The sequence below is a fragment of the Dama dama genome, chromosome 9, assembly GCF_033118175.1.
Source record: "Dama dama isolate Ldn47 chromosome 9, ASM3311817v1, whole genome shotgun sequence".
In the NCBI taxonomy this organism is placed as follows: domain Eukaryota; kingdom Metazoa; phylum Chordata; class Mammalia; order Artiodactyla; family Cervidae; genus Dama; species Dama dama.
This window is the reverse complement of record NC_083689.1, coordinates 41,726,831-41,752,156: the sequence shown is the minus strand read 5'-3', so window position 1 is coordinate 41,752,156 and position 25,326 is coordinate 41,726,831. Positions and strand designations below refer to the sequence as shown.

General features: G+C 44.6%; 1 protein-coding gene and 1 non-coding gene across 5 annotated transcripts; both read left to right on the top strand.

Moving 5' to 3' along the window:
- Window positions 1-25,238, top strand: PHYKPL (5-phosphohydroxy-L-lysine phospho-lyase). Of its 4 annotated transcripts, none has more exons than XM_061151074.1 (13): window positions 1-78; window positions 873-991; window positions 2,294-2,453; window positions 5,120-5,194; window positions 5,836-5,923; window positions 6,001-6,117; window positions 7,608-7,690; window positions 7,942-8,167; window positions 21,382-21,536; window positions 21,941-22,030; window positions 23,756-23,886; window positions 24,493-24,571; window positions 25,002-25,238. In XM_061151074.1, exons 1-12 carry the CDS (start codon window positions 20-22, stop codon window positions 24,540-24,542), a joined length of 1,353 nt encoding a protein of 450 aa, XP_061007057.1. In that variant the 5' UTR covers window positions 1-19; the 3' UTR covers window positions 24,543-24,571; window positions 25,002-25,238. The 4 variants fall into 4 exon arrangements, with proteins under 4 accessions (XP_061007057.1, XP_061007058.1, XP_061007060.1 ...); XM_061151075.1 differs by having other exon boundaries at window positions 4-78; window positions 876-991; XM_061151077.1 differs by lacking the exon at window positions 1-78 and adding an exon at window positions 125-371.
- On the top strand, window positions 19,696-19,802 carry LOC133063072 (U6 spliceosomal RNA). Its single transcript, XR_009694363.1, has one exon. It is a non-coding gene; the product is annotated as a U6 spliceosomal RNA (small nuclear RNA).
- Window positions 25,239-25,326: the final 88 nt, after the last annotated feature.

Sequence of the window (25,326 nt, the reverse complement as noted above, 5' to 3'; positions counted from 1 at the left end):
GCGACTGCTCGCGAGCGCTATGGCGGCGGATCAGCGTGGGAAGGCCGCGACGCTGGCCCTGAGGCGGCGGCTGCTCAGGTACAGAGACAGCGACGCGGGGGCGGCGCGTACTATGTACGCACGTCCGGCGCGGAGCCTGCAGGGCTCCCCTCCGCCCGGCCTCGTCCGGCTCCCGAGCCTACGGCCCCTGAGACCCTGCGGCGTTCAGCCTGTGGCAGGCAGTCGCTTCCTGCGCGTCCCCCGCAGCGTCTTATCCACCCCCGCAGCTGCAGCCGGGCGCCTGGGAAGACCTCGCCCAGTGGTGGCCCGCTCTCCGGACCTGGGGCCGGCCAGACAGTGACCCAGGAAGGGATTGAAAGTCCAGACGAAAGGTGGGGGTGGGGGCAGTCGGCTCACAGGCAGCCGTAGAGAAAGTCTGCCCTTGACCTGGGTCTGAGGGGCTCTTGGTGGGACATGGAGTGTGAGGCAGCCTTGGGCTAGAGCTTGGGCCTGCAAGCAAGGACCACTAGGGCCGAGAGTCAGCCCTCTTCACACTCCCAGCAAAGAGACACTGCCCTAGGGAGCCCGTGGGTCTGGAGCAGCCCCCTTTTGCCAGGACCCAAGGGACTCTGGGCACATTCATTCAGATATGTATGAAGCCACATAGTCTTCAAATGACTTAAACAATTTAAGTTTTAGCAACTTCTTAACCCATCCTTCACCTTTCCAGCCCCCTGTGGAGTGGGGGAACTGGAGGCAGGGAAACAGCACCTTGCCCTTCAAGCTTTTGTCCTTTGCAGAAACTGGGAAGATGTTGGGGGAGGCCTGTGATGGGTGGATTTCTTCCTTCACATCTTCAGACATGGCTGTCCATTTGTTGCCTGTCCCTACAGCAGTTCCTGCAGACTCTTTTTTCCTGAGGATCCTATTAAGATTGTCCGGGGCCAAGGGCAGTACATGTATGATGAACAGGGGGCAGAATACATCGATTGCATCAACAATGTGGCTCACGGTCAGTATCATACTTCAAGATGGGGCAGGAGAGGATGCCAAGACAGAACCTAGTTCAGGGGTAATCTTCAGGTTGCAGAGAGGTGCAGGGAACTCAGGTTCAACTTAGCCAGCATCCATGTGCAGAGGAGGCCCAGTCTTTCTATGGAAACTGTGGAAACATCCAAACACTAGCTGTGCTAAAATGCTTCCCTGGTGGCTCAGATGGTAAAATGTCTGTTTGCAGTGCAGGAGACCCGGGTTCAATCCCTGGGTTGGGAGGACCCCCTGAAAGAGGAAATAGCAACCTACTCCAGTATCCTTGCCTGGGAAATCCCATGGATGGAGGAGCCTGGTGGGCCACAGTCCATGGGGTCACAAAGAGTAAGACATGACTGAGTGACTTAACACCACTAAAGCTGTACTAAACCAGCAGGAGTCAAAGACCTAAGTCTAGCAGTTCAGTTCCACTTGGATCTGATGGTGAGCTCAGAGAACAGCAATCAGCCTAGCCATGATCAGCAACCCAACAGGACCCTGGCCAGGCCCTGGCAGTCACAGCAAGGCTTTAGCCCTGGTAACCATTTCAGGTCCTGGACGAGGAAACTTAAGTAGGAATCCAGTTAACTAGATGAGGCCACCAGAGCTGATGGAAGGAAAGGGAGTCCAGTGACCCAGTAGGGAAATTGGAAGTTAGTAGAGCTGAAAGCAGGGGCTTTGGTTTCAGGCTTCCTGCGTTCATATCCCTGTCCTCCACTTACTCCCTTTGTGGTCTTGGGCAAGCTTCAGTCTCTGTTCGGTTTGCTCATTTGCAGAATGGACATGATGATCCTAGATACACACTTCCAGACATTTGGAGGGATTGAGTTAATTCATGTAACTTGCTTTGAGTGTGCCTGACACTTGGTGAGCCACCAGTAATCTTCATTCTCTGGTTATAAGCCTTGGCTGTTGGCAATCATTACCTCCAGCCTCCCTAACTGGTAAAGTCAAGCAGACACCCTGATGCCATCTTCATCCCCGAAATCCCACCCCCCCCACCCCCCATCTTTGTCAAGAAGAAGGCCTCGAAGCTTCCTTAAGAACATGGGTTTTCTAGATCAGGTTTCTGCCAGAGAACTTTGCCTTCTGCCAGAATCTCAGGGACTCCTTTCTAGGGCTTCCTTTCCAGACTGGCACCTGTCTTCAGACTCCCCTCTTTCCTCTGTACCTCTCCCTCCATAACTGCATCTCCTCTAGTTGGGTTTACAGATTGGGGCTGGGGGTGGCCTGGAGGGATTGGCTGAGTGGAGCCAGCCGTATGATAGAGGTGGCCCTCTTGCAGTTGGGCACTGCCACCCTCTCGTGGTCCAAGCAGCACACGAACAGAACCAGGTGCTCAACACCAACAGCCGATACCTGCACGACAACATTGTGGATTATGCACAGAGGCTGTCAAAGACCCTGCCAGAGAAGCTCTGTGTGTTTTATTTCCTGAATTCTGGGTAAGTGCACTATGGTATGGCCAGCCCCCAGCAAAAGGATGAGGCAGCGATTTGCTCACATGGGCAAAGCATAGTATAACTGACTGAGTTGGGGGAGAGGCAGCCCTCAGTGTGTTGGGCACTCCCAGCTGCAGGCCCTGCTGCTTCTCTGTCAGATCCAGTTTCCTGTTCTCTTTGTAAGGAGTTTCATCACCTCCCTTCTAGGATTGTTGTTGGGGCTTACCAAGGTAATATGTTCCTTTGTCTGCTCTAAGAATATAGGGGCATGGTGCTGGGAGCTACAGCCAAAATCAGCTCCATAAGATCCATAAGAAACAGAAACATTCAAGGTTCTTCAAAGAAATGCCAAAGAGGAGTCTTGGTCTAGAGGAAAAATACAGAGAATAGTGAGGCATAGAAGCAGTTGGGGGGCCTGGCCTCCTCTGAGAGGGTTGGGGAAGACCTCCCTGAAGAAGTGATATTAGGCTAAGCGTTGACTGGGGGCTAGATGGATGATGAGGAAGAAAGGTTGCTGCCAGCTCCATTTGCAGTATTCTTGTCAAGGTTGGTTACCACACAGAACAGCCTGTGCAAAGGCCCTGTGGCAGGATGAGTATTTGCACCCCAGCACAGTTGAACTGAAAGGCAGCCATTGAGGGAGGGCAGAGGGTGGGAGGAGACACCGGGGAGGGAGGCAGGGCCCATCACTCAGAGTTTCTTTAGTCAAGTAAGGTACTTGTTTATCCTAAGAGCATTGGGAAGCCATCAGAGGGCTTTAATCAGGTAAGTGATGTCATCAGGGCTGGAGGAGAGCAAGAATGGACACCATTAGGCACCAGTTTAGTGACTGGGTGACAGAAGATGCTACGCTGGGAGTAGCGGTGGCAGCCGAAATGGCAGTTGAAGGCATGTACACAGAACCTACCCAGTGTGCCCTGGAGAGAAGAGTACAGAGAATAATGAGGCATAGGAGTGGGGAGACCTGGTCTCTTCGCTGCCCTTGTCTTCCTATGTCTCTCAGTAATATTGATAGTTACCACTCTCTGGAAATGCTTTCTGGTCTTGCTTCCAGAACATTTCACGCTTCTGGTTTTCTGCCAACTTCTGGCCACTTCTCTGTCTCCTTTGCCTATTCCTCCCCTTCCATTCCTCAGGACTGGTCTTCTCTGAGCCCCTCTCCCTTCCTGACCTCATCCATTCCTGTGTATTATATATTGTCCACATGCTGCTGACTCCCACTTTTGTATCTTAGACCCAGATGTCCCCATGTGTTTCTGCCTCAAGGTTCTAACCACCCACCGTGTCTAACATCACCTGTCCAAAAGAAACAAGAGTTAATTGACTTCACTAACACCTGGCGTGGGACCATGGCATTGGCTCTTCCTGACATTCTCAGGCAGCCTCCCCAGACCTTCCCAAGAAGACCGGCTGTCCATCACCACCACTACCACCACCACCCTCTCTCTCCTGGCAAATGACAGTGGCATGTGCACCTCTGCTCAAGTTAGAAACGCGCCCTCCTTCCAGTCCTGCATTAAGCCTATCACATCTGTCTCCATGTTGTCTCCTAACTCCATCCGTCTCTCTCCATCTACATGGCCACCACCTGCTCTCATCTTTGTGTCCTTCTAGTTCTCCTCACTTGCACCTTAATTGCTTTCTACTCCATTAGATACACAGAGAGGCTTCCTCCTCATATCGGCGCTGAATCATGTCCCTTCTCTGATTAAAACTTTACAGTGGCTTCCTCTGGCACTGAGAAGAAAATCCAGGCCCCTTCTGCAGCCCTACCTGTCTTCCCCACTTCCTCACTCAGGTTTCTCCTGGCCTTCTTTGTCGTCTTGTGGTTTCCTGAGCTCTTTTCCTTCACAAGGTCTTTGTGTGCTGCTCACTCTGCATAGGAACTTTACCCTCAAGACTCTACAGGTATGGCCTTAGTCAGCTCTGGCTGCCATAGTAAAAACACTGCGTACAAGGTGGCTTAAACAAATGTATTTTCTCATAGTTCTGGAAGTCATAATCCAAGATCAAGGTGCTGGCAGGTTTGGTTTCTTTGAGGCCTCTCACCTTGATTTCATCTACAACCTTCTCACTGTCTTCACATGGCCTTTTTCCAATCATGCACAATCCTTGATGTCTCTCTGTATGTCCAAATGTCTTCTTATAAAGACACCAGTCATATTCGTTTAGGGCCACACAGATGGCCTCATATTAAGTTAATCGCCTCTTGAAAGGCCCTGTCTCCAAATACAATCACTTTCTGAGATATTAGGAGTTAGGGCTTCAACACATGAATTTTGGGGGACATGATTCAAGCCCCTAACACCCCTTATCAAAGGTAGAGCCCCTTCTAGTTCTTGACACCCTGAGTCCATTGTAGCACTTAGCAAATGATCATTCTGTCTTCGTTTTTGGGCTTTTGTGACACATACTAGAACGTAAGTTCCAAGAGGGCCAGGGCCTGCCTGTCTTACTTAATATTTTTGCCCCCAGCTCCTAGCACATTGAAGGCATTGATATATATTTATTGAATGAATAAGTGAATGACTAATGAATGGTGTCCTAAGAATCTTCTTACTGCTAGAAGGGTTCCTCCTTTCCCCTCCAGGTTTCTCTGTAGGAAGCAGTTATCCAGGAGGGAAAGCCCTGGACAGCTGTTCAAGAAGTACCTGCCTTTTCTGTCATAGGTCAGAAGCCAACGACCTGGCCCTGAGGCTGGCACGCCAGTACACGGGACACTGGGATGTGGTGGTATTAGATCAGTAAGTGCCGTTTCCAGGAGCGTGGGCCTGCCACTTTTTGGGAATCAGTGAGGCTCTGACTTTAGGTGCCTTGGGCAGGAAAGATGAGAGGCCTGGGCCTGGAGAGGATCATGAGGACCTGGCCACAAAGACAGTCCCCATGCGGATACCCAGTGTCTTTTCCCCCTGGCATCTCTTCCATAATGGCAGCTTCTGGGGAGCAGAGAATGCTTTATAAGGTGATGAGAGCTGGTCCCACATTTTAGGTATTAAAACTGTAACTCCCAGTGTATTGAGTATCTGCTATGTACAGGACCCAGGCCCAGGGTTAGAGCATTATCACATTTAAAATCACAACCACAAGGGAGAAAGAGCACCTCGCCCCAAAAAAAATTAAAAAAAAAAAAGAGCACCTCGCCCCAACTTTACAGAGGAGAGAACTGAACCCAAAGATTTTAACAGTTAGCTACTGTTACATAGCTAAATAGTGGCCTTTCAGGAAGGCTTGCTGACTCCCAAGACCTGTGTTCATTCCTGGCCCCAGGACTTGGGGGCTGTGTCAGAAAGCTTGGTCTTGCCTGACTGTTTCCTGAGATGGATGGACAGTTGTCAAGGCCAGGCCAGGAAGTACGAGCCTAAGTCCTCTTCTTTCTCCTCCCCAGTGCTTATCACGGTCATCTGAGCTCCCTGATCGACATCAGCCCCTACAAGTTCCGGGACCTGGATGGCCAGAAGGAGTGGGTCCACGTGGTATGCACTGCTCAAGTGGGCGACAGGTCGGTGCTTGCACCCCAGCCTGGATGACGTGGCGCTGTCACTCCCCACAGGCACCTCTTCCAGATACCTACCGGGGCCCCTACCGGGAAGACCACCCCAATCCAGCTGTGGCCTACGCCAGTGAGGTGAAACGTGTGGTCAGCAGCGCACAGGAGAAGGGCAGGAAGGTAACCACATCCATGCAGGTCTGGTCCAGCAAGCCCCAAATGTTGCTTGCCCTGGACTGGATCTTAGGAACCCTGAGAGAAATTGGAACCAGGGCCTGCCCTTTGGGAATCTAGGAGGGGGGTTAATTGTTCAACTGAGAGTTTAGGTAGAGATATATCCTAGATATTACTGGGGTCCAGGGGTCCAGGCTGGACTGGTGTGGGTGTGAAGGTGGGCCTGTCAGGGGAGAAGCGGGTACTGACTAATTTTAGTAACAGAAGGTAAGTAGGCATTAGCCACTCAGGCAGGGTAGGAGGTAGACAAGGAAAGACATCTTCAACAGACCAGTGGCCTGTGCAGAAACCATGTGACTGCAGGGTCAGGCTGTGCAGGCAGAAGATAAACCTAGAGAGGCAGGTGGGACCATAGGTCAGAGGACTGCAAGTGCCCTTCTAGCTGAGGGGCTGGAGGCTATGAGGTACCTTTACAGAGTTTTAAGAGAGAAGGTAATGGGACCAGGGGATGGGACCAGACACCATTCAAGGGTGTCAGTCTGACATGGTGCCCTGCAAAGGCCCTGTTGGCCTGAGCAGTGGGGAGACAAGAGATTGTCTTACCCTGGAAGAGCAGCAGCCACAGCAACAGTAGAAGGGAGGCAGCTAGCAACTGGTGTGAAGGCTCTCTAGAAGACTTGCTGAAAGAGTGGCAACTGAACACAGGCTATACAGAAAAGACAGGCCAAAAAGGTTGGCAGAATCAGAGCTGGGAAGCTTGGCTTATGCATTTCAGATGCTCTGCACCTCCTTCTATTAAATCAAAAAAGAGATTGCTCTGAAGGTTAGCATGGGTGGGTGGCCAGTTTCCCACCCCACTGGTCCTTTCTTTATCCCAACAGTAGTCTCTGAAACGGCTCCAAGGCAGAGCAGAGTTTGGAAGTCGTTGTCATAAGCAAAAGGGTCGGTGATGGGTTTTAAATAGGACATTGAGGAGCTCAGTGTCTGGGTTGAGGCTTTACCCTGGTGGCCAGTGAAGGATGGACTGGAAGAGATGTCCAGTTAGAAAGCAGCTGCAGGAGGGCAAGGTAGAAACTAGCAGATCTGCCCAGGAGCGGAAAGGAGGGTACAAAGATGTTACAGGGATAAGAGTCAGAGGCTGTGCCATCTGATGGGTGAAGGAGGAGGCTGGATCAAGGATGGGCCCAGATTTCTGTCCTAATTAGGAGGAATGGGATTCACCATATGGGGGGAGGGAAGGAACAGGTTTATGGGGGAGAAGTCAGTGAATTTCACCTGGAACACACTAAGTACAGGGGTCTTACCTCCAGGTGGTAAGAATTGATTTGAGGCCTGAAAAATCTACATTGCAGATACTCAGATACGATGTGGACCCCAAAGTGGGGGCATGGTGATAATAGTAACTCATGTTTGGAGCCAGCACTGAGCCAGCATCAGCAGGATGCACCAGCTTGCCACTCAGCCCCACCACAGTGCCATTCCCTTCTCCTCCACAGATTGCAGCATTCTTTGCTGAATCCCTGCCCAGTGTGGGAGGGCAGATCATTCCCCCTGCTGGCTACTTCCCAGAAGTGGCAGGGTGAGTAGGTGGGAGAGGCTGCCTGAGGGTGGGGTCTCCCAGCCTTGCTTCCAGATTCCAGCCTCAGCCTGGCCTATTGCCAGAGTTGTCAAAGTCCCTGAAGAAATAGTGGCTCCCAAAAGGCCAGATATCTGCCTCAGGACCCCACCTTATTTTTGGCAACACCAGGATTCAGAGTCCCAGGACATCTCAGCTCCTGGTTTGCTCCCTCTCACCACAGTCTCCCATCAGCCGTGTGTCCTCTGCCACAGGCACATCCGCAGGGCCGGAGGGGTCTTTGTTGCAGACGAGATTCAAGTGGGCTTTGGCCGAGTAGGCAAGCACTTCTGGGCCTTCCAGCTGCAGGGGGAAGACTTTGTCCCCGACATTGTCACCATGGGCAAGTCCATAGGCAATGGCCACCCTGTAGCCTGTGTGGCCACAACACAAGCTGTGGCCAGGGCATTTGAAGCCACCGGCGTCGAGTACTTCAACACGGTGAGTAAAACCTCCAGACCAGGAAGCACCATAGTAGCTTCTGTGCAAACAAACTCACTGCTGCTCACTAATTTTTTTGTAAATATAATTTTTTTTTATCAATATTAATAGATATAACCCATATAAACAAAACCTTTTCAGCTTCCTCACAAATTTGGGGGTGTATAAAAGGTTCTAAGACCAAAAGTGTGAGAACCACTGCATTATCATTCAATTCTAGTTTTTTCAAATCTTTTTATTAACTTCTGACTTATTGCCGCTTTTTCTTTTGATACTTTTTCTGTAAAATATTGTAAGGTGATCTGGTATTTGATTGTTCTACATGTCCTTAGGAAATTGTGGGTTCTCTAAGTGTTGTTTGTCAGACTCTCTGAATGTCTTTTGAGTCACACTTGTTAATTATGTTGTTTGAATCGTCTATATTCTTGCTGGATTTTTTTTTCTACTTAATCTATTAATAATTAAGGACTGTTTAAATATCACACTATGATGAAAAATGATCAACTTTTTCTCATAATACTATTAATTTTTACTTCAGATATTATGAAGCTATTAAGTGTGTGTGTGGGTGTGTATATTTTTAGGGGGTGTCATGCCACTTGGCTTGAGGGATCTTAGTTCCTCTGCCAAGGATTGAACCTGTGCCATTAGCAGTGAGAGCACAGAGCCCTAACTACTGGACTGCCAGGGAATTCCCAGTATATGTATATTTTTGTTTTTGTGTGTTCAGTGGAAATTGAATCTTTTTCTTGATTGAGTTATAATTGACATTTGTTTCAGATGTACAACATATTGATTCAGTACTTGTATGAAAGTAGTGAAAGTGTTAGTCACTGATGTCTGACTCTTTGCAACCCCATGGACTGTAGCCTGCCAGGCTCTTCTGTCCATGGAATTCTCCAGGCAAGAATACTGGATTGGGTAGCCATTCCCTTCTCCAGGGGATGGATCTTCCCAACCCAGGAATCAAACTAGGGTCTCCTGCATTGCAGACAGATTCTTTACCAGCTGAGCTACCAGGGAAGTCCATTGTACAGGCATTACCACTGTCTTAGTTTTCGTTATTATACATTTTCAATCACCCCCCAAAGCATCCCCATACCCATTAGCAGTCACTTCCTGTTGCTTTCTTTCTGCAAGTCCTAGCAATCACTAGCTTACTTTCTGTCTCCGTAGATTTGCCTGTTCTTGACATTTCACATAAGTGGAATCACACAATATGTGCCTTTTTCTGTCTGACTTCTGTCACATAGCACAATATTTTCAAGGTTCATCCATTGTCGTAGCATGAGTCAGTTCTTCATTCCTTTTTATGAGTGAATAATGTTTCATTGTATGAGCATATCTTGTTTCGTTTATCTGTTCTTCAGTTAACATTTTAGCTATTTTCCTTCCTTGGTTATTATGAATAATACTTCAGTTGACCATTCAGTGTGAATGTTTTGGCATGGACATACGCTTTCAATTCTTTTGAGCATATACCTATGAATGAAATTGCTGGGTAACATGGCAACTCTAAGTTTAACTTTGCAAGGAATGAAAGACTTTTTCCAAGTGGCTATACCACTTTACATGCAATGTATGAGGGTTCCAATTTTTCTGTATACTCTCCAGCATTTATTTTCTATCTTTTATCATAGCCATACTAGTGAGTGTGAAGTGAGTGTGATTTGCATTTGCCTGATGGCCAGTGGTGTTGAGAATCTTATGTGCTTATTGACCATACACACACACACACACACATATTCCAATGTATATGACATATATATTCCAATATGATGTTGTTCTTGTTCAGTTGCTAAGTTGTGTCCAACTCTTTGTGACCCCATGGACTGCAGCATGCCAGGCTCTTCTGCCCTCTACTCTCTCCTAGAGTTTGCTCAGATTCATTTCCATTGAGTTGATGATGCTACCTAACCATCTCATTCTCTGCCACTCACTTTTCCTTTGGCCTACTATCTTTCCCAGCATCAGGTCTTTCCCAATAAGTAGACTCTTCACATGAAGAGTCTAAAGTATTGGAGCTTCAGTTTCAGCATCAGTCCTTCCAGTGAGTATTCAGGGTTGATTTCCTTTAGAATTGACTGGTTTGATCTCCTTGCAATCCAGAGGACTCTCAAGAGTCTTCTTCAGCACCACAATTCAGAAGCATCAGTTCCTCAGCACTCAGCCTTCTTTATGGTCCCAACTCTCACATCCATACATGACTGCTAGAAAAACCTAGCTTTGACTATACAGATCTTTGTCAGCCAAGTGATGTCTCTGGTTTTTAATATGCTGTCTAGGTTTGTCATAGCTTTCCTTACAAGGAGCAAGTATCTTTTATTTCATGGCTGTGGTCACAGTCTGCAGTGATTTTGGAGCCCAAGAAAATAAATCTGTCGCTGCTTCCACTTTTTCCCTTCTATTTGCCATGAAGTGATGGGACCACATGTCATGATCTTAGTTTTTTAAATGTTGAGTTTTTCACTCTCCTTTTTCACCCTCATCAAGAGGTTGTTTAGTTCCTCTTCACTTTCTCCAATTAAAGTGGTATCATCTTCATATCTGAGGTTGTTGATATTTCCCCTGGCAATCTTGATTCCATCTTGTAATTCATCCAACCCAGCATTTCTCTGATGTACTCTGCATATAAGTTAAATAAACACGGTGACAATATACAGCCTTGACATACTCCTTTCCCACTTTTGAACCAGTCTGTTGTTCCATGTGTGGCTTTAATTGTTGCTTCTTGACCTGTATACAGGTTTCTCAGGAGACAAGTCAGGTGCTCTGATATTCCCATTTCTTTTAAGAATTTTCCACAATTTGTTGTGGGCTACACAGTCAAAGCCTTTAGAATAGTCAATGAAGCAGAAGTAGATGTTTTTCTGGAATTCCCTTGCTTTCTCTATGATCCAACAAATACAGGCAGTTTGATCTCTGGTTCTTCTGCCTCTTTGAAACCTAGCTTGTGTATCTGGAGGTTCTCGGTTCACATACTGCTGAAGCCTAGCCTTGAGACTTCCCTGGTAGCTCAGGCTGTAAAGCTTTCCACATACTGCTGAAGCCTAGCCTAAAAGATTCTGAGCATAAGTTTGCTAGCGTGTGAAATGAGCACAGTTGTTTAGTAATTTGAACGTTCTTTTGTATTGCCTTTCTTTGGGATTAGAATGAAAAGTGACCTTTTCCAGTCCTGTGGCCACTGCTGAGTTTCTCAAATTTGCTGACATATTGAATGCAGCACTTTGAACAACTTTGTCTTTTAGGATTTGAAATAGCCCAGCTGGAGTTCTGTCACCTCCACCAGTTTTTCTCATAGTAATACTTCCTAAGGCCCACTTGACTTCACACTCCAAAATGTCCAGCTCTAGGTGAGTGACCACACCATCATGATTATCTGGGCCATTAAGACCTATTTTGTATTTTGTACCTATTACTGTACAAAATAGTAAATTCTATAAATTCTTGCAACCTCTTCTTAATCTTGTCTGCTTCTGTTAGATCCTTACTGTTTCTGTCCTTTATAATGCCTGTCCTTGCGTGAATGTTCCCTTGATGTCTCCAGGTTTCTTGAAGAGATCCCTAGTCTTTCCCATTCTATTGTTTTCCTCTGTTTCTTTGCATTGTTCATTTAAGAAGGCCTTCTATTTTTTTTCCTAAGAAGGCCTTCTTATCTCTCCTTGCTATTCTCTGCAACTCTGCATTCAGTTGGGTGTATCTTTCCCTTTTTCCCTTGCCTTTCACTTCTCTTCTTTCCTCAGCTATGTGTAAAACCTCCTCAGACAACCACTTTGCCTTCTTGCATTTATTTTTCTTGGAATGGTTTTGGTCACTGCCTCCTGTTCAGTGTTACAAACCTCCATCCATAGTTCTTCAGGCAGTTTGTCTACCAGATCTAATCCCTTGAATTTATTCATTACCTCCACTGTATAATCATATGGGATTTTTTTTTTTTTTTTTAGGTCATACCTGAATGGCCTAGTGGTTTTCCCTACATCCTCCAACTTAAACCTGAATTTTGCAATAAGAAGTTGATGATCTGAGCTACAGTTAGCTTCAGGTCTTGTTTTTGCTGACTGTATAGAGCTTCTCCATCTTTGGCTGCATAAGCAGTCTGATTTCAGAGACTGAGTCATCTCTTGGATTGTTCGAAAAGGGTGTTTCCTATGACCAGCATGTTCTTTTGACAAAACTCTGTTAGCCTTTGCCCAGCTTCATTTTGTACTCCAAGGCCAAACTTGCCTGTTATTCCAGGTATCTCTTGACTTCCTACTTTAGCATTCCAATCTCTTATGATGAAAAGGACATCTTTTTTTGGTGTTAGTGCTAGAAGGTGTTGTAGGTCAACTGGTCAACTTCTTTGGCATCAGTGGTTGGGCACAGACTTGGATTACTGTGATGTTGAATGATTTGCCTTGGAAACAAACCAGGATCATTCTCCTGTTTTTGAATTTACACTCAAGTGCTACATTTCAGACTCTTTGGTTGACTATGAGGGCTACTCCATTTCTTCTAAGGGATTCTTGCCCATGGTAGTAGATATAATGGTCATCTGAATTAAATTTGCCCATTCTCATCCATTTTAGTTCACTGATTCCTAAGATGTCAGCATTCATTCTTCCCATCTCCTTCTTGACCATGTCCAATTTACCTTGATTCATGGACCTAACATTCCAGGTTCCTGTGCAATCATTCTTTATAGCATCAGACTTTACTTTCACCACCAGAAACATCCATGACTGAGTGTCGTTTCCACTTTGGCGCAGCTGCTTCATTCCTTCTGGAACTATTAGTAATTAGTAAATTAGTAATTAGTAAAGAGTCCTCTGCTCTTCCCAGTAGCATATTGGACACCTTCCAGCCTGGGGGCCTCATCTTCCAGTGTCATATCTTTTTGCCTTTTCATACTGTTCATGAGGTTCTCATGACAAGAATACTGGAGTGGGTTGCCATTTCCTCCTCCAGTGGACCACGTTTTGTCCGAACTGTTCACTATGACCTGTCTCTCTTGGGTGGCCTTACAAGGTGTGGGGCCATAGCTTTATTGAGTTACACAAGCCCCTTTGCCATGACAAGGATGTGATTCATGAAGGAGATTCCAATATATGTGACATATATATTTGAAAGAATATATCCTTTGCACATTTTTTAATTGGATTACTTATCTCTTTTTTTTTGGCTGAGTTTAAGAGTTCTTTATGTATCCTAAATACTGGATTCTTATCAAACATAAAATACTTTCCCTTTGAGTTGTCTTCTTTTGAACCACAAAAGTTTTTAATTTTGATGAAGTCCAGTTTATTTTTTCTGATTGCTTGTACTTTGGGAGTCATAGCTAACAAACCATTACCTAATCAAAGATCAAGAGGATTTACACCTATATTTTCCTCTAAGAATTTTCTAGTTTTAGTTCTTATATTTAGGTCTTGGATCCACTTTGAACTAATTTTCAGATGGTATGAGCTGGAGTTACTCGACTTTGCATCCAGTTGTCCCAGTACCTTTTTGCTGAAAAGACTATTCTCTGTTATATTTTACCCCATTAAGTGGTCTTAGCACCCTTGTTAGGAATCAATCAATCATAAATATATGGATTTAATGGTTTCTTTATGAACTTTCAGTTCTGTTCTGTTGATCTGTATATCTACCCTCTTGCCAGTTGCACACAGTCTAGACTACTATACTTTATAGTATGTTTTAAAATCAAAAACTGTTAGTCCTCCAGTCTTTGTTCTTTTTGAAGATTGTTTTGTCTATTCTGGGTCCCTTGCATTTCATTGTGCATTTTCAGAATCAGCCTGTCAATTTCCACTAAAAAAAGCAGCTTGGAGTTTAATAAGCGATTGCATTGAAGCTGTAGATCAATTTGGAGAGTATTGCCATCTTAGCAGTATTAAGTCTTCTAATCTATAAACATATCTGTCCATTTATATAGGTCTTTGATTTTTTTTCAATTATGTTCATAATTTTCTTCATAAAATGATGAAAAAAAATTTTTGGCCGCACTACACAGCATGCAGTATCTTAGTTCCCTGACCTGATATCAAACCCGCACCTCCTGTAGTGGAAGCATGGAGTCTTAACCATTGGATTGCAGGGAACTCCCTGTAAAAGTCTTGAACTACTTTCATTAAATTTACTACTAACTATTATTTTTCATGGCTTTATAAATGGAATTGTTTTCTTCATCTTACTTTAAGATTCTTCATTTATGGTTTATAGAAATATAGATGATTTTTGGCTATCAGTCTTATATCATGCAACCTTACTGAATGCATTTATTAGCTCTAATAGTTTTTTTCCAGATTCTTTAGAATTTTCTATGTACAAAGTCATGTCATCTGTGAATAGAAATAGTTTACTTGTATCTTTCCATTCTGAATGCCTTTAATTTCTTTTTCTTCCCTAATTGCCCTAGAATCTCCAGTATAATGTTGACTAGAAATAGCAAGGATAGACATCTTGTCTTGTTCCTAATCTTAGGGAAATACATTCAGTCTTTCACCATCAGGTATAATATCAGCTGTGAGTTTTTCATAGAAGCCTTTTATCAGGTTGAAGAAGTTCCTTTTTTTTTCCTTTTTTCCCTAATTTGTTGAGAGCTTTTATAATGAAAGGCTGGGTTTTTTGATGGTTTTTTTTTTTGCTATATTGGATCTTAGTTGTGATCCACAGGTTTTTCTAGGGCACAGGCTTCTCTATAGTTGTAGAGTGCAGGCTCCAGAGCATACAGGCTTAGTAGTTGTGGCACACATGCTTAGTTGCCCCACAGCATGTGAGATCTTAGTTCCCCAACCAGGAAGCAAACCCATGCTCCCTGCTTTGGAGGGCAAATTCTTAACCCCTGGACCACCAGGGAAATCTGGAAAAACTGTTGTTTTGTCAAATTCTCTTTCTTCATTTATTGTAATGATACATGTGATTTTTTTTGTCCTTCATCCTATTAATATGGTTAATATTTACATTTCTGAGATTAAGCCCACATGATCATGATATATAATCCTTTTTATATGTTGCCAGATTCAGTTTGTTATTATACTTTTGGAGGATTTTACATCAAGTTCTTAAGAGATATTGATCTATAGTTTTCTTGGGATGTCTTTGTCTGGTTTTGGTATCAGAGTAATACTGGTTTCAAAAAATGAGGCAAGAAGTGGTCATGCCTCGTCTCTCTTCTGGAAGACTTTCTGAAAGATTGGTGGTAATTCTTTAAACATTTTGGTAGAATTCACCAGTGAAACCATCTGGTTCTAGGCTTTGCTTTGTGGGATTTTTTAAATTACTAATTAGTTGCTTTTACTTGCTTCACGTCTTTTCAGATTTTCTATTTCTTCTCAAAGCAGTGTTAATACTTTTTATCTTTCTGGGAATTTGTCTATTTCATTGAAGTTATCTAGCTTGTTGATATATGTTCATATTATTCCCTATACTCCTTTTTACTTGTATAAGATTGGCAGTGATATGTCCTCGTTCATTCCTGATCTTCATAATTTGACTCATTTTTATCTTGGTCAGTCTAACTGATGTCTGTCAATTTTGTTGATTTTCTCAAGGAATCAGTTTTTGGTTTTGTTGATTCTTTTTTCTGTTTTTCTGTATTTCTGTTTATTTCCACTATATAGTCTTTATGATTTCCTTTCTTTTTGCTTTGGGTTTAGTTTGCTCTTCTCTTTTGTACTTTCTTAAAGTGGAAGTGTTCATTTGAGGTTTTTTAACAAAAGCATTTACAGATACCAAGTTTTCTGTAAGCAGTACTTTTATTGCATCCCATGAGTTTAGGTATGTTGTGCTTTTTTCCTTTATCTCTAAATATTTCCTAATCTTCCTATGACTTCTTTGACCCATTGCTTAAGTTAATTTCTACATATTTTTTAGTTTTTCAGTGTTCTTTGTTTCTAGTTTCATTCTGCTGTGGTGAGAAAAGATGCATTCTAGGATTTCAGACTTTTAAAATATATTAACAATTGTTTTATGGCCTAATATATAGTCTATCATGGAGAATGTTCCATGTGCACTTGAGAAGAGTATTTATGCTGCTTTTTTGAAGTGGAGTGGTCTGTATATATCTGTTAGATATAATTGGCTTATAGTGTTGTTCAGGCTTATTTCCTGGTTGATCTTCTGTCTAGTTTATTATTGGAAATGAGAGATTGAACTCCAACTATTGTTGTTGAGTTCTGTGTTTCTCCTTTCAGTTCAGTTTTTGTTTTATGTCTTTGGGGGCTCTTTTATCATTATAAAATGTTTTTCTATGTTGCTAATAGCAGTTTTAATCTTGCAAGTCTTTTATGTCTGATATTACTATAGCCACCCCAACTCTCTTGGTTTCTGTTTGCATGGCATACATTCACTCTCACTTTAAACCTACTTGTGGATTTGAGTTACTATCTGATGTCTTTACACTGAAGAAATACTGTTAGTATTTCATGTAAAGTAGATCTGCTGCTGACAAATTTTTTCAGTTTTTTTGCTTATCTAAAATTATCTTAGTTTCTCCTTTATCTGTTTTGAAATTTTTTTCCCACACCATGCGGCCTGCGGGATGTAGGCTGTTAGTTTCCCTACAGGGATTGAACTCAGGCCCTTGGCAGTGAGAACGCGGAACTCCTAACCATGTGAGAACTCCTAACCATGGGACCGCCAGGGAGTTCCCATCTCCTTTATATTTGATGGATACTTTTACTTTATATAGAATTCTGGACTGAATATTTTTCTTTCATCACTTTGAATAGGTCATCCCACTGTCTTCTGGCCTTTAGGGTTTCCAAAGGGCTTCCCTGGTAGCTCAGTAGTAAAGAATCTGCTTGCCAATGCAGGAGACGCAAGTTTGATCCCTGGGTTGAGAAGATTCCCCTGGAGAAAGAAATGGCAACCCACTCCAGTATTCTTGCCTGAGAAATCCCATGGACAGAGGAACCGGGAGGGCTACAGTCCATGGAATCACAAAATTTTGAGTCGGACATGATTTTGTGACTAAAAAACAACAACGGTGAGGAATCAGCTATTAATCTTGTTGAGGATCTCTTGTACGAGATGAGTTGCTTCTCTCTTGATAATTTCAATATTCTTTTTTTTTTTGAGGTATAATTGACATACATCATATTAGTTTCAGGTGTATCGTATAATCATTCAACATTTGTGTATGTTGCAAGATAATAACCACAGTAAGTCTACTTGACATCCCTTACCAAAAAGTTAGTGTTTTTTCCTTGTAATGAGAACTCTTAAGGTCTGTTCTCTTAGCAGCTTTCAAGTATACAGTACAGTATATTACTTATTTGTCTGCCTGTTTGCTTGTTTTGGCCACACCCCGGGCATGTGTGATCTTAGTTCCCCAACCAGGGATCAAACCTGTGCCCCTTGTAGTGAAAGTGCAGTCTTAACCACTAGACTGCCAGGAAAGTCCCCAGTATTGTTAACTATAGTCGCCATGCTGTACGTTACATCCCTGTCATTTATGTATTTTATAACCCATTTCACCCATCCTCTTTGTTTTTGTCTTTCAGTAGTTTGGTTATGTTGTGTCCAGGTATGGAATATTCTACTTGGAGTTCATCGAGTTCCTTGGATGTTTAAATAGTTGTTGGGGTTTGGTTTTTTTTTAAGTCAAATTTAGTAAGTTTTTTACCATTGTTTCTTCAGATAATCTTTTCGCTCCTTTCTCTCCCTCTCCTTTCCTTCTGGGATTCTCCTTTGCATATGTTAGAATGTTTGTGTCCCACAGGTCTCTGAGGCTCTGTTCATTTTCTTGTCATTCTTTTTTCTGATTTTCAGACCTGACATATCTTCAAGTTTACTGATTCTTTCATCTGCCTGATCATATCTGCTGTTGACCTCTTAGTGAATTTTTCATTTCAGCTACTATGCTTTTCTATTGAGTTTCTTTATAAATTGTTTCTTTATTGATATTCTAAATTTGGCAGGACACTATATTCATGCTTAGCTTTTTAGTTCTTTAGATATGATTTCCTCTAGTGTTTAAGCATATTTTTAACATCTGATTTAAAGTCTTTGTCTAAAAAAAAAAAAGAAGTCTTTGTCTAATGAGGCCATCATTGAGCTTCCTCTAGAACAGTTTCTATTGATTCTACCTGCCCCACCACTACCACTGCCCCATATATGGGCCATGCTTTCATGATTCACAATTTTCTATTGAAAATTAGACACTTAAAATAATATAATGTAGGAAATCATTTTTCCTCCTCATGGTTTGTTGTTGTTTGTATATTGCCTTTTCTGAATTAGTTCTGTAAGTCTGTGTTGTCGTGCGTCATCCCTATAGTTTCTGCTTGGTTAGATTTGTGATCATCTAATGACTAGACAGACGGAGAAGGCAATGGCACCCCCCCCTCCAGTACTCTTGCCTGGAAAATCACATGGATGGAGGAGCCTGGTAGGCTGCAGTCCATGGGGTCGCTAAGAGTCAGACACAACTGAGCGACTTCACTTTCATTTTTCACTTTCATGCATTGGAGAAGGAAATGGCAACCCACTCCAGTGTTCTTGCCTGGAGAATCCCAGGGACGGTGAAGCCTGGTGGGCTGCCGTCTATGGGGTCGCACAGAGTCGGACACAACTGAAGTGACTTAGCAGCAGCAATGACTAGACAGACATCTCCTTACATTCCTGAAACCAGGAGTTGTGTCAGTCTTTGACAAGGGGCCCTATGTGTGTGTTGGTACATGCCTTCAACACTCAGCCAAGCAGTTGACAACTCTGCCTTAGCCTTTTATTTCCTTCTTCTGTGAATCCTCAAGTTAGCTGGTGGTGAGAGTTTAGAGCTTTTCCAGGCTTCCTGAACATACACGTAGCATGGGGTATGAACGTATCCCTGCACATCTGCATGGCTTTTTAAATGCCCAGGACTATGGGCATTTAGGAAAAAGCCCAGGGCTTTTTTCATTTTCCTTCTATTGTTCCTCTGTGGTGATCTTGTGGAAAAGACCTATCTGTTATGCTAGTTCAGCATGTTGACCAGGCCACAATTCTAAACCAAAGATGCTGTGGGTCTAGTGCTTAAGACTTCACCTTACAATGCTCTCTGGTCAGGGAGCTAAGATATCCCGCATTCTTCTAAGCGAGAAAACCAAAACATAAAACAGAAGCAGTACCATAACAAATTCAATAAAGACTTTAAAATTGCCCACATCAAAAAAAAAAAACAACACTATGAGTGGAACATACCACCTTGTAATGAGTTCACAGTTGGTAATAATAGACAATTAGTAACCTCAATTCATCTCCTGTGTCTATTCCACATATAATTTGTTATGACATTATCAGTAAGCTGCTTCAAGGCAGAATCACCTAGGAAGGTGTTTATGATCTCAGGTATGAGATTCTGCATACAAATTTCCAAGGTGGTCTACAGGATACCACTACATACCCATTAGAATGGCTGCAATTAAAAATGCCACAATTCCAAATGTTTTTGAGGATGTGGAGCTACTGGGATTTCATAGACTAATGGTACAAGTGTAATATGGTAACAACCACTTTGGAAAACAGTTTCACATTTTTTATAAAGTTAAATATACATTTATCAAGTGCTCGCTTCGGCAGCACATATACTAAAATTGGAACGATACAGAGAAGATTAGCATGGCCCCTGCGCAAGGATGACACGCAAATTCGTGAAGCGTTCCATATTTTTAAGACGTGTAAATCCATGGCTGATTCATATCAATGTATGACAAAACCCACTGAAATGTTGTGAAGTAATTAGCCTCCAACTAATAAAAAAATTAAAAAAAAAAAAAATACATTTATCAAGCAGTCTAGCAGTGCCATTCCTAGGTATTTACCTAAGAGAAATGAAACCATATGTTAACAAAAAGACTTTATTATAAATTCATGTTTTATTCATAAATAGACAGAAATCAAAATAAGCCGAGTCTATCAATAGGAATTTGGATAAACAAATTGTAGTATGTCTGTACAATGGAATACTATACAGCCATAAAATGAACAAACTACCAATACACACATTATGGATAAGTTTTTAAAAACATTGAGCAAAAGCTAAGCACAAAAGTGTTCATATTTTGTGATTCTATTCATATAACATTCCAGAAAAGGCAAAACTGTGGTGAGAAAGCAGGTCAGTGGTTACCTGGGCCAGTAGTGGAGGGACCACAAGAAAGTTTGGGGAATGGTGGAAATGTTTTGTATCTTCATGGTAGTGGAGTTTCTACAAGTATATACACTTGTCATATGAGTCAGACACAACTGAGCAACTAAGCATAGATTTGTCAAGTCACACTGAACTATATACACTTAAAATATATGCAGTTTATTGTATGTACATGCTAAGTTGCTTCAGTCATGTCCAGCTCTTTGCGACCCTGTGGACTCTAGCCCACCAGGCCCTTCTGTTACGGAATTCTCCAGGCAAGAATACTGGAGTGCGTTGCCAGGCCCTCCTCCAGGGGATCTCCCTAACCCAGGGCTCTCATGTCTCCTGCATTGGCAGGTGGGTCCTTTACCAATAGCACCATCTGGGTATGTATACTATACCTCAGTAAAGGTTTTAAGATACACTTTAAAAAAAAAAAGGTCTGTAGGAGGTCCCCTAGCCAGATAGGCTAGGTTTGTTTTAAGTCAGACATAACATATTTTTATGTGAAGTCCCTTCTTTTAAGACAGTAGTACCTAATTCAAAACCTTTAATTATGTCACACAAGCTGAACAAAATGAACCCTCAGGCTCCATGCGGCTCACAGGCAGCCGGCTTGTGGCCTGCGCCCTAAAATCTGCCTTGAGCTCAGCCAGTAAAGCTGTGAGCTGAAATTACACAGAGTGACTTTTCCTGGGTGTGGCTCTGGCATGTTGCTCTTCATTCTCCTTGAAAGAGGTGATGGGTAGTAAAATGAAGTGGGTCTGGGTCCAGTCCACGAGATGGGACCCGGAAACCTTTTGACAAAAACCAACTCTTTGGGAATGCCCAGAACACCCTCTGTTCTGATTTTTGCATCTTCCTGGGGATCCTACTGCATCCCTGGCTTTCTTACTGGATCCCTGCTAATGCATCTCCATCGTCCTAGAAAGGCAGGACGATCCATGGGGGCCTCAAGAGAACTCCATATACTGCCCAGAACACTTGAGTCCTTATGGGTTCATACCTGTCCTCATCTGTCTTTGGAATGTGTGTGGCAGTTTTGCTGCCCTTCACGCTCCCTGGGGCATGGCCCACTCTGCTGGGCACCTGAACTGCCCTTTGTCCCCTGGCTCAGTTTGGGGGCAGCCCAGTGTCCTGTGCTGTGGGGCTGGCCGTCCTGGATGTCTTGGAGAAGGAGCAACTGCAGGCTCACGCAGCCTGTGTGGGCAGCTTCCTGATGGAGCTCCTCGGACAGCAGAAAGCCAAACATCCCATTCTTGGGGACGTCAGGTGAGGCCAAGAACAGCAGTCGTTATCTGCCAGGGGCCTGGTATGGTTCCTTCATTCACCTTGTCACCCCCACCTGGGATGGTGGCAACTTTTATCTCCACAGAGAAGGAACTGAAGCACCTGTAGGTGCTGTTGCCCAAGATGGCACCTGGCGGGAGGTGGGGTGGTGAAGCCAGAATCAAACTTTACTCTGTCCACACTGAGGATTCCTCCCTATCAGTTAGCTCCTGGAACTGTTTCACCACCCTCCGAGGGTTCCTGCAACTCTCAGCCTCCCTGGGAGGTAGAGGTGTGGACCCTGGTCAGCTTTCTGACAGGGGCTTGGCTGAGACCCAGGCAGAGGGTGAAAGCAAGGACCTTGGTCCCTCAAGCCCTGTCTCCTGAGATGTCACCTTCTGCTCCAGGGGTGTTGGGCTCTTCATTGGTGTGGATCTGATAAAAGATGAGGCCACAAGAATGCCAGCAACCGAAGAGGCTGACTACGTGGTGTCCAGGTATTTTTTCCTTGAAACAAGTTGCCTTTGTAGTGTCTACTGCTCTGACTAGGAAAGAGCTCCCCCCTTGCCTCTCCTTTTTGACCCATGCCCCCAGACATGCTGGGCCCACAGAGTGCAGGCCATTCCCAGCCTGAGCAGCCACTTCGAACAAGACAATGCCAAGCTGCTGGAGCTCTCAAACCCAGGCAGCCACAACCCTGCGTTTCACAGCCCCAGGCTGCCTGAGAGAAGCAGCTTCTCCAGAGCCATAGCTGGGACTGTGGCAGAACCAGACTCCCTGTTACTAGAGGTTTTCAGCTAGACTCCTGCTCCTCATCTGGGTGGGGAGTGTCTAGAGGACTCGGCATCTCAAGACTCAGAAGCCCTCACTCCCAGCCCTGGTTTGCATGTTCACTTGAGCCCCAGGACCCTTTCCTTCTTGTTTAGTTATCCCCTTTTTTCTTCCATTCTTCACTCCTACCCACTTCCCCCAACCTTGGAAAATCCATCTACTGTTTGATGTGTATTCTTATTTAAGTTGTAAAATGTGCATCCTTCTGTTTTCAATTCATACAAACTGTATCGATGTTAAAATCTCTCCACATGGTTTTGGAGGCTGACCCCTCCTGCATGGCCACCCAGCCCCTGCCTTCTTTCTGCTGGTGAGCACATCCACCAGCTTGCCCATCGATTCTCTCAGGGAGCCTCAGGACTCAGGAATTCAGAATGATCTCTGGGAAGGAAGGAGCCAGCTCTTCAGCCAAGCCTAACTGCCTCCATCTTAAACCACCCCTCTCTGCATCCCACCCCAGCCCAGCCCAATGTAGTTTCTCCAGCTGAGTGAGTGAAAGCAGTGCCAGTGTTTCACTGGCAGTCACCCTGCTAGTAGGAGCCAGAGCTGGATTTGAAGTCAGAACCTCATCTTTCAAGCATGGCTGTTGTCAGTGCCAGGAAGACTGGGATGGGATAAGGGAGCCAGAGGCAGGCTGAGGACACTGCTCCTAACAAGACTTACATAAAAATAATAAATTTAAAAAATGAGCAGGGGTCAGAGAATGTAAATACAGTCATATCACACCCCTTCTCTGAGAGGCCAAAATACTTTCCTGGGTTAAAAGTATAAATGTGGACTATTAAAAGTTATTACTAGGTACCAATGATAATGCTGAACAGTAAAGTCATCTTCTAAAAAGAACTGGAAATTAAAACTGAATAGTCCAGTCTGGAGTTAGAAGATAATCTGGGGGCAGGGTAGAGAAGGGGTTGGCAGGAGTTAATGAAGCTAGGCTATGTGAATTCACTGCACTCTTCTATTTGTGAATGCTGGACCCTTCCTATAAAAAAAGGTAAAACCATGCATGACATAAACCATATATCAAAATGGAAAAAGCAGGGGATCTTGACATCCACATTGTAGTCCCGTGGCCATTCTGTTTGGCTTACAGTGGGCCTCTAGGGATGATGAAGCAAGCCCCCTGCTCTGGGTGGGGGTGGCAGCAGGCTCAGGGCCAGGTACAGGGCACCTCAGATGGGGGTGCTGTGCTTGTCTTTGATGCTGGGCCATAAAGTTGGGTAGGAATCTGGGTGGGGGTTGGCCAGTGCTGTTATTTTGGTGGGAACTGGCTTTTGATGGGTTCTGAGAGCAGCATGGCTGCCAATACCAGGCTGAGAAAAGTCTGGAAGATCTATATGACATGCCCTTGGCCGGTGGGCAGCAGGTCCTGCTGTGTCCTACCTTTACAGGCTTAAGGAAAACTACATTTTGTTGAGCACCGACGGGCCTGGGAGGAATGTCCTGAAGTTTAAGCCCCCGATGTGTTTCAGCTTGGACAACGCACGACACGTGGTAGCAAAGCTAGATGCCATCCTGACAGGTGAGCCTGGAGCCAAGGGGCAGCTGATAATGCTCTAGAATCTAGCCTGGAGTCACAACTTCCCAGTATGGCCAGGGACAGGGGTCTAATAGCTGAAGCAGATGTTTTCTGAGCAGTGCAAGGAGTGGGGAGCTGGAGTTGAAGTGGAGGCCTATTCCTGCCTGTGCCCCAAACACTCGGAGCCCCGGGCAGGCAACCCGTGTGGCATGCAGGACAAGGGAAAGCAGGGCTGGACCCATCAGAACCACAGTGAGAGGTTTCCATTATATCTTAGAGCTTCTCAGACCGTCATAGCTTCCCTGAGACAGGTGGCAGCAGCTTTGTTTTTCAGCTAAGTGGCTAAAATGAGATATGTGCTCAGGACTGATTCAATGCGAAATCCCTTTCCACATTGCTAATCATTTAGGAAAGTAAAGGTCTACCCTGTAGACTCCCCTACAGCCCAGGGACAACCACCCCACCATCCCTGACCAGATTACTTTACTACTGTACTGCCCCCAGCCAGGTCTCCCTAGTAGAGACATTGAGGTGGAACAGGACCTGCTGGGAGAAGGGAATGTATTTTTGAAGGTGGACCATTTTGAGTGGTCCTGTGTTATTTTTCAGACATGGAAGAGAAAGTGAGAAGTTGTGAGACCCTGAGGCTCCACTCCTGAGGCAGCCCTGCTGAGGTGTCTTTCTCTAGGTAAGTGGCCTTGCTTCTTGTTCCCAGAAGATCCAGAACTGGCTTCCTTATCATCCATCAGCAGCTCCTAAGTTTGTTCCAAGTGGTGTACCTTTCCCACAGGTTAACTGCAACACTGAGAGGCTCTGTGTGCCTTGAGCTCCACATCCCTCACCCCTGAAAATCTTGAGTCCTTAAGTTTGCATTTGATAGCTCTTTCCTTCCCCAGCCAGTTCCTCTGTAAGATACAGAATTTTTGCGAGGCTTTATCCACCTGGCCCCAGACAAGTGCTGCATCTTAAAACCAGCTCTTAGGTCTCAGTCACTAGACTCGGGGTGCTCCAGCCAAGCCAGCAAATACCACTGCCAGATGGGGCTGTTACAGGACAACCAGGAGGGACACTGTTGCCCAGATCCAGCTGGTCCTTTGTGTATCCCCTCTTGTCTTTAGGTTTCACAACTTTGCTGGGAGAGAATCCCATTTTCAATGGCAAGTCAAGACAGGTGTTCCAGGGTGCTCCAGACTCCAACTGGCCTGGGCCAGCATCCCCACTGAAGGTGGTAACCCTCACTGTACTGTCTTCACCTCTTTGAACAACTGCCTCAAATTTCTGCCACTCCACTTTCTTTAAAGCTACACAAGTCCTAAGCAGGGCCAAGTCATTAAAGGAAACTAATTGAAGATGTAGACAGTGTGTGGTTATGCCTGACAGGATGCTTTAGGAGGTCGTGGAGGATACTGGAGCTCTGGAGCACCTGCCCCCCCTTCAGTGTAC